Below are 9,876 nucleotides of genomic sequence, written 5' to 3'. Positions count from 1 at the left end.
TTTTTATGAACACAAAAAACGGACCGAACTAATTTGTACTCCCAATATATAAAACAGAAATTTTCTGCTTTAAAATATATTTTACAACTTTTCACGCGAAGCGACTCTCACCCCATCTTCCCTCCTGCTTAGGGGCGCACGACTTTCACGCAAAGCTCTCACCACTTCTGCTTTAAAGTATATTTTATAACTTTGCATGCGAAGTGACTCTCAGAGAGGAGGTGAGTCGCTCTTCGCATGGAAAGTTGTAAAATATACTTTGAAGCAGAAAATTTCTTTTTATATAATAGAAAAGAAACACCATTTTTCAAATTTCTTTTGTTTGTAACTTTTTAACGAAAGACGACCGCCAATTACAACCTGTCGGAAGTCCTTCAGGGTTATAACTCCTTGACAACATATGTCAAAGACATTGGAGCAGATTCGTTGTTTTCAATATTTACCTAAAATATGTTCATTTACCAGGTATATAAATATGAAACCGAAATTTAGCAATAGATGGCCATAGTTATCAATGTAGCTGCCGTCAGACGGCGCCATTTTCTTGTTCTGATATCTGACAAAGATTTTCAACTCACAACAATACAACTTTCATACAACAATACAGTTTGTAATAGCGTTGAACATGTTTTGCCTGGAAACTACGATTCGCGGACACCATTGATTTTCTGTTACCATTTGAAGAAAACTGCTGCAGAATCAAATGCTTATCGAAGCTTATGATGAACATGCTCTTGGTAAATTACAGTACTTTGAGTGTTTAAAAAATTCAAAAGTGGCGATTTTGATGTGAGAAACGAAGAACGTGGAAAACCACCGAAAAAGTTTAAAGACAACGAATTGCAAACATTGTTGGATGAGGATGACGCTCAAACTTAACAACAACTCGCGAATCAATTGAATGTGACACGAGAAGCCGTCTCCATACGTTTGAAATCCATGGGAAAGATCCAGAAGATGGGAAAATGGGTTCCACATGAACTGAATGAAAGACAGCAGGAAAATCGAAAAACCACTTGCGAAATGCTGCTCGCCAGGTACAAAAGAAAGTCATTTCTCCATCGAATTGTGACTGGCGATGAAAAGTGGATTTTGAAAAAGCATAAAAAATCATGGGTAACTCCACTCGAACCATCGACATTGATTTCAAGGCCAAATCGCTATGGACGGAATGCTGTGTGTTTGGTGGGATCAGAAAGGTGTGATCTATTATGAACTGCTAAAACCTGGCGAAATCGTTAATACTGAACCGACCGAATCGTTAATACTGAACCGACATCAAATGATCAATTTGAATCAAGCTTTGTGTGAAAAACGACCGGAATATCAAAAAAGGCAACACAAAGTGATTTTGCTTCATGATAATGCACCATCACACACAGCAAAACTGTCAAGGAAACGATTGAGGCATTTGGTTGGGAAATACTTTCGCATGCGGCTTACTCATCAAACTTGGCTCCGTCCGATTACCACTTATTTGCATCGATGGGACACGCATTTGCTCAGCAGTGCTTCACTTCTTACGAAGATGTACGAAAATGGCTAAATGACTGGTTTGGCTCAAAAGAACAACAATTTTTTTGACGTGGCATCCACAAATTGTCAAACAGATGGAAAAAATGTATAGCTACCGATGGGCAATACTTCGAATAAAATATTTTTTATCATTTTCATGCCATAAACGTGTATTTTCTATAAAAAAATTCCGGTTTCATATTTACATACCTGGTATATTTTTATCAGGGTTGGGTAAGTTAATGTTTTTTTTAAACTAAATTAAATTAAAGTTAATGGCTTATAAAATTATTAAAATTAAGTTAAAAATTGAAGAAAAGAATTAATTTAGTAAAAGTTAAGATTAAATTAATTTAAGTTAAGAAAAAAGTTAATTAAAAAAAATTATTTTTGAGATCAGAATCCTAATTTTTCTTATAACGAGATTATTTTAAATAACGCTTACAAATATAGATTATTAGGTAAATTTAATTTTATATTCACATGTAAGTTACTTATATATAATAAGAGTCACATTACAAGACATTTTTGTAAAATCTTGCAAAAGAGAAAAGTTTGCATTATTTCTCTTTCTTTAACTTTTATCTAATTTTCTTTTAAAATGACTGCTCATGCATGTTTACGACTACATCGACTAGATATTATTTATTACAAAGATAAATGTAAAAATTTAGAAAATGGGTGGATGTGCAGTATTGTTCTACAACAATTCTTTATCTAAGCTTCATTTCATATTTATGTTGCTGAAATATAACATTTATGATACCTAAAATTAGTGTGATTCAAATGTAAGCGGAAATTAACAACACCTAGCGAGTTAATAAAAACTGGCTACCGTGTGACTCTTATTATAGAGTCTCTCATAAAATCATTGAACTTTTTCTAAATTAATTCTCTAATATTTAAGACTTTATAGAAAAAAAATATTAGTATTAAGAGAGGTAGAAAAATTTTTAATTTAAAAAAATTAATAAATTAAAGTTTAAAAGTAAAATTAAATTAAAAATTAATGCATTTAAAACTAACTAAGTTAAGTTAAAAGTTATTAACTTTTTAACTGTTTTTTTAACTGTTAACATTTTAACTAGTTACTATCCAACCCTGATTTTTATATAATTTTATATAATTATATATAAAATAAAATATAAAATTATATATTTTTAAGATATAAGAGTGAATTATGCTCTTATGAAAAAATAATATTATTTACATCAAACATGAAATAACATAGAAAGTTTGTGTCTATTGTGTACATTATTAAATCTATAGTATCAAATTTAATTTAATGCTAGTCGCCACTGCTCCTACTCAATCATTTCGTTATTTTATATTAAAACAATGATTATATATTGATATTATACAATAACTAATACCTACGCATAGAGAGTCAATTTAACACAATATAGTGTCAAATTTAATTATTGTTTAATAAAAAATAATGATATATTAGCAGTAGCGATTCACATTAGGTTCAATTTGACACTATAGATTTAACAGTGTACGACTAGATTTAACAGTACAACTAAAAATTATCTGTAACGACTTCGGTAGAGGCTTCGGCAAGATTAAAGCTAATTTTCTCTCCCCCCCCCCTCCCTCTTCTTTCATTACAGATAGAACGTTTCGCTATCATTTATTTGTATGAGATACTGAAATATTATAAAAAAATTAAATTTAAAAAAAATGTATTTAAATCGTCAAAAGTCGATATATCGGCTTCCAATCCTCTAGAGATTAATGTACATATATAATATAATATAGTATATTTATGCATATTAAACTTCATAGAACACACACAGATTGCAAAATTACATTTATTCAATTATTTTAAAAATAAATTCTTATATGTATTTGTTAACATTATATTATGTACATTTGTTAACATTTATTAAAAAATCCACTAAAATCAAGACTAGATTTTATCTAGATTAATAAAATCAAACAAAATAAAAATTTCCAACAGAAACAATTTATAAGAAAGAAAATATTTATCTGGTGCATCGATTAATCTTTTTATAAACACTGTTTCAATAAATATTATTCTTTTGTAACATGTTTCGAAAAAAAAAGAAATTTCGAATTAGAGGAGAAAGTGGTATTATGGCACTCCATTTATATTTTATACAATAATTTAGTTAATAATTAATATTTAAGTTTAAAACTTAATAATTACATTCATTAAAACGTTCTTGGACTTGAATCGATTATGGACTCAAAATCGAACTATTTATTACTCTATTAATAAAAGAGAATACTCTATTAATAAAAATGTGGCGACATTGCATAGTGACTCGAAGAAAAACATGGGTAGTGTGACCTTCCATAAAAATAGCTTTAAAAAATTAGTTTTGTTTAGAAAACAGTTATTTGATAACAAAATTAACAAAAAAAGTAAAAAACATTTTAGAATGTATGCAAATAAATACATGTATACATACATTCATATAACTTCCGCATATAAGCTGTTCATTATCAGTACTAAAAAATCTTAGTACTACAAATATAGTATACGTAATATAAATTATAGATTAACAGTAGAGCTACAATCGATTATGAAATAATTATTTTAATACAAAAATCTCAAAAAAGTAAGAATAATCAATACACATAGAAGGCCGCATTAGCAAAATGTCATACTATTATTTAAATTTGCATAACTCAAAATATATACAATTAAATAAAGTGTTAAATAACAACACACTCAAATATACGTGTAATAATATGCTTAAATTAAAAAAAACGAGAAAATATAAGCGTAATTAAATCCTATCTTAAAAATGACTCGAAATACTTGAAAAAATGCATTATAATAAGTAGGGATACACCGGATCTTAAAATTATCGGATACCGGATATTGGATATCCGGACAGAACGTAACATCGGATAATTAATATTCGGCAATTTCTTCTAGTCGGATATCTAATATTTTCTGGATATCCGACCAAATTCCGAGAAAGTGTTTTCTAAATAAAAAAAAAGCCTATAGGGAAAAAATTTTGCAACAATGTATTATAGCATGAATGTGCATATTTATTTCTAGAACATTTATATAATAAAAAAATCAACAATTTAATGATATCAAATTTCAATTGGATATATTCCCGAATTCTAATGATATCCGATTATCCGGTTGAATAATAAAAAAAGTACCGAATAATACCGGATACCGGATATTCAGTGTATTCCTAATAATAAGCTGACTATTGAGTATTAATATATTAGTGTCACGGTGTAACGACGAGCTGAACAAATAATTCCATAAATAATTATTAGAATTCGCTATATATTAGCGGAGATATTAAATGGAGGAGGCACAATATCTATCTACACTGGCCATAATATCACCTTCTCTTCTACAAATTTAAAATCGTTTAATTAAAGATACTACATCAATCTTTGCACGGGAAAAATATGCATTTCTGGTCTTTTTTAAGGTGGTAACCTTCATGATAAATCGTGACTCTCTGATAAATTATCATCGGACACTGAATAATCTTTTCGAGGAGGAGCTAATGAAGAATGAAAAAATTCAGATGATAATATTTTCGTCCCTACGCACAATATATATCCTGGCATATACATATTTCGTCATCCTGGTAGTAGTAATATTTGCATTTTTTGGTTCTACGTATATCTTTATAATCCACAATCTTCTCTACCTTCATTTAACTACGAACTATACTCTGCCGCTCAGCAGAGGAGTGGGATGGTTCTGGCCCATTCCCCACAATTTTTTATATCATCTACATCTATTTTATGAGACAAGCCTAATAATACTCAGCACCATGACGGCGTGCGGTGTCGACAGTGCTTTTGGCTTTTATGTTTATCAATTTAGCTCAACAATACGCGCCATGACCTTCGCTCTCACGAATCCTTTGCCCACCGAGAAATTTTCGGATATTCTGAGAACATGCGTGGTGAAACATCAGAAACTACTGCAATGTCGCAATACGCTGGAGCACATCTATGGACCGATCGTCTTTTGGCATATTGTCACTAATGCCGTACTTCTTTGCTCATTGATGTACGACTTAATATCAGTATGTAAACACATTATTACAAAATGTTATATTTATTTGACGGTACCTAATCTACTATGTGCTGTATGCAATCGTAATCTGTCAAAATATAAAATCAAAGACTGCACTGTGTCTGCAAATTTTTCACTCAGCTAATAGTATTACACACATAATATACAAATATTCATTGATATAATATTAATTATTAAACGTTTATAATAGTTACCGGACTATAATTTTTACAACGTGTCCGCGTCTCTAGTATATGCTGTAATAAAACTGCTTCAAACATTTATATACGCATGGCATGGCACTGTTCTCACAAGTGCGGTAAGTTTTTATAATCTGATAAAATGGTTATTATATAACTTTAAATTAACCATTCTGAATACATTTAGGGCGAGGATTTTCGTAAAGGAATATACTTTTGCAAATGGCCCAATTCTAGTCTCGATCATCATATGAGGACAAATATTATTCTAATAATGATGCAAAAACCAATGACTGTAAACGCTTTTTTTTCTCCCGTCGATGTAATCATGTTTACTAATGTAAGTATTATATATATTATATAGCTTACTAATGTAAGTATTTCGATTATAATACAGTTCAATAAAAAAAATCATCAGAACAGACTAGTCCTATTCATTTCCTATATAACTTTGGACGTAAATCTGATTTTCAAATTATTCTCACAATTTTGAAAAATTTTCAGTAAAGTTATAAAAAAAGATTATTTTATATGTTTTATTAATATATGACATGCTGAAGAAATTTTATTATAATTAAACGGAATTAATCTAAATGGCCTATAAGCATGCAAAAAAATTAACCATGCCATTTCTATATAAGAAATAAAAACTCTATACAGCGATCTAACAGTATAAGTGTAAAAAGTATGGACACTGAACTTTTTCACTGTCCAATTTTTAGTGCGCATGCGTTGATTTCTAATCAGAAATAGGCTGCCTTCAGTAAGTTGAAATTGCATGTTAGGTTAGTTGGATCTCCTTTCCATAAAATATAATTAATCTTTTCGTCTACAATATCGAGACTTGTGGTAAGGAAATCGAGCCAAATATGAGTATCACGGGTGAGAGCCGTGATACGTCATTCGTACAAAGTTTAATTTTTTTTAATTTGTAAGAGAAAAGGAGGATAAAGGGTTAATAAAATTAAATTTTACTAAAAAATTAAATCAAATTTTTTCATAGATGCTATATTGTGTAGATGTATGTTATATTTGTATACGATAAAGTATTCTCATAATAAATGCATTTGTGCGCGCGCGCGCGCGTGTGTGTGTGTGTGTGTGTGTGTGTGCAAATATTATTAAATTATATCTTCATTTAATTACAATTTTCATGCAATATGTTACTTTTTCATACATAAATATTCAATTACAATTTTCACATAATATTTAATTATATATTAATTATATATATAATATTCAATTATTATTTTTAATTTACTTATTACTGTTTAATAATATTATTATTATTATTAATGTGAATATTATCTTTATATAATGAGTTTGTTAACATAATTATTATATAATTCTGATTTAAAAATATACTCGCTATAAACAATTTTCGTGACACGACTGAAAATTGTGTTTTGTTTTTTAGAAAAATCGTTCTGTAGCTTTATTAAAAAAAAAATCAAATTTATCAAATTTAAGCGCCTTTCCAACCCACAACATGACGGCGAATCATGTGACTTGGGACCCACTACATCAAAGGTGTTGACGCTTAGTGTCCATACTATATGTATGTACTTATACTGTGTCTATAATAACCGTCTATAATAACCCAACCGTCATACAAGATATCATCTAATCGGAAATGATTAAAAAATGACTTTTAATGATCATTTTAGAATTTTGACATTATTTTGATATTATAATGACTTGTTGTTCTAATTGGATTCTCGAAAAAAATCACACTTGTTCTATATTTGATTTTTGACTAAAGATTTTTTGACTTTTGAAGTTTTTGACTTTTAAAGTTCTATTGGAAAGTTCGTACCGATGTTGAAGAAAAATTGAAACGCAGATTTAAATTTTAGTATACATTTATTAAATTATATAGATTAGCCACAATTTTTGGCAAAGCCTTTTATGTAGACAGAGCGGACTAAATTGAATCGAAAAGTCCTCATTTTGTAATTTTCGAAATGGTTAACAAGATATTAATCTATGAAAATAACCTGGTTTCCCATCAAATTCCGTATGCAAGCGAGACCGTGAAGTGTGCGTTTAGTCGTCATTAGGTCATCACATTAATGTCAATATCACTAGTAAACGAAACGCCTAGCGACAAAGAATGTGCATTTCTCTGGGCGATCTTATTTCGCTACGCGCTTGCATTTAGCATGAATTTGACTATTTTCATAAATTAATATCTCATTAACCATTGAGAGAAAATTGCAAAATGATAGAGGACTTTTCGGGTCATCAGTTTAGTCCATTCTATCTACATAAGAGCACTTTGCTAAAAATTGCGGGACATCTGTATAGGCATGAAACCATGGAACCCTCTTCCATACTATTATTGTATTGCTTGAATTTTAATTGTTTCAAGAGAGAAAATAGTAGTGTATTCTATCCACACATTATTCAAGTCTTCTTTCTATCAAATGATTTCAATGCTATGCTCCGTTCAATATTATAATATGTCGACGAATACATCACATATCAAAATTATAATACGTAAAAAATATATCTTTTTATAATTTTAATTTTTATAATTGTAATTAAATTTCTCAAAATTATAACATAATGGAATAATTTGAAAATTAGCTTAGTATTTATCCATTTAAAGAACTACAGAAAATAACTAGTCATATTCGGTTTGAAAAAAATTTTTATAGAACTGTGTAATCAGTCGAGTTTATCTGACAAAAATATCCGTGAAGTATCAAATTCAGATTTTTATGAAATTTTTTTGCACATAGCTTATGTAAATAGATGAATTTGAAAAACCAAAATTCTATATAATAGAATAGATAAAATTCTATATAATAAAAAAAAGAAGTTATTTTTGAAATCTTTTTTTGTTAATATCTTTTTAACGAATAACATATATGTATGTCAAAGTTATTGAAATCGATGAAATTGCTCATTTTTTAAAACTTTCCTCTGATATTTTATAAATTTCTATTAATGTATGCAAAGCTTCATTAAAATCATAATTTGACAAAGTTTCCTTCGCAAAGTTCCCTTGCGAGCGAAAGCTTATAACTTTCCAATCACTTTCAGTTTTATTCACTACCATTATTTTAAAACAGCATCGATATCTTATTTTTGTAAAATAAGATAAAAGCTTCAAAACTTGAGAAAAATACAAATTCCAAAAAATTTGAATTTAATACTTGAGCAAAAAAGTTAAAATTATTTTAAAATATATACGATTTACACATTATAAAATTTAGCCAAAACGAGTAAAAAAATATAGAATTACAAGATTTCAAATTCCAATTATGTCGACTCTGATAAAAATAAAAATCAGCGTAAGAATGTAACGGGAAAATAACAGAAACATAAATGAAACTTCTAGGAGATGAAAACTGAAACTTCAAAATTGGCGCAAATGTTTCTTTACAATTTTATTATTCCAATTTTCGCCTTCTAGAAGTTTCGTTTACGCTTCTATTACTCTCCCATTACATTCGATTTATGATCTGATTTTTATTTTCATCAGAGAATTGGAAGATTATCTTGTATGAAGTTGATTTTTCCAAATTGTTAGCAATTTTATTTTTTGCAAGGCTTAGAAAATTCTGTACATTACTAATAATATTTACAACTGCACTATCTTTACATATTAATCTAATTCTATTTATTTTGTTTTTATTAATAGTCCGTGAACGCTACAATGTCCTATTTTTTCCTGTTGCAATCTATCGAATAAAGATAGAGATGGACACTACGTATGTTTTGTAACCACAAATTCGTAAAATCATCATGTTGTCATTGTATTATTAATATAATTTAAAGAAATGCAATCAATGTAATCTATTAAGATTTATTTTATTATTACATGTTTAATATTTAATATTGAATTTATATTTAAACAATAGTATATTATAATGATTTGGTCCGTTTCATCGTTTCACTCTTCTCAAATAAAAATTGATGTGCGAGATAAAGCTTAGCAAGAAAGCTTTCAGAAAATTGGAAAAAAGTTTAATTATTCATTCGTTTAATAAAGTGATATTTACAATATCACCTTTAAATCGTTTTAGAATAACTTGTTTTAAAGTGCATGACTTTTTACTAAATTATATTTTGATGATAAGTATAATGCGTATTTCAATGGTAAGTATACTTACTGAATAA

General features: G+C 28.5%; 1 protein-coding gene across 1 annotated transcript in view; it reads left to right on the top strand.

The window, feature by feature from the left end:
* LOC105620100 (odorant receptor 10a-like) overlaps window positions 1-9,448 on the top strand; it is an 11,580-nt gene extending 2,132 nt beyond the window's left edge. The window contains exons 2-5 of the mRNA XM_012201607.1: window positions 4,950-5,558; window positions 5,760-5,867; window positions 5,936-6,088; window positions 9,398-9,448. Coding sequence (XP_012056997.1) covers window positions 4,950-5,558; window positions 5,760-5,867; window positions 5,936-6,088; window positions 9,398-9,448 — 921 coding nt within the window. The remainder of the gene's footprint in view (window positions 1-4,949; window positions 5,559-5,759; window positions 5,868-5,935; window positions 6,089-9,397) is intronic.
* The last annotated feature ends 428 nt before the right edge of the window (window positions 9,449-9,876 follow it).

The sequence above is a fragment of the Atta cephalotes genome, assembly GCF_000143395.1.
Source record: "Atta cephalotes unplaced genomic scaffold scaffold00024, whole genome shotgun sequence".
NCBI classification, from domain to species: domain Eukaryota; kingdom Metazoa; phylum Arthropoda; class Insecta; order Hymenoptera; family Formicidae; genus Atta; species Atta cephalotes.
The sequence above is the reverse complement of the archived record's forward strand: the minus strand, read 5'-3'. Positions and strand labels throughout refer to the sequence as shown.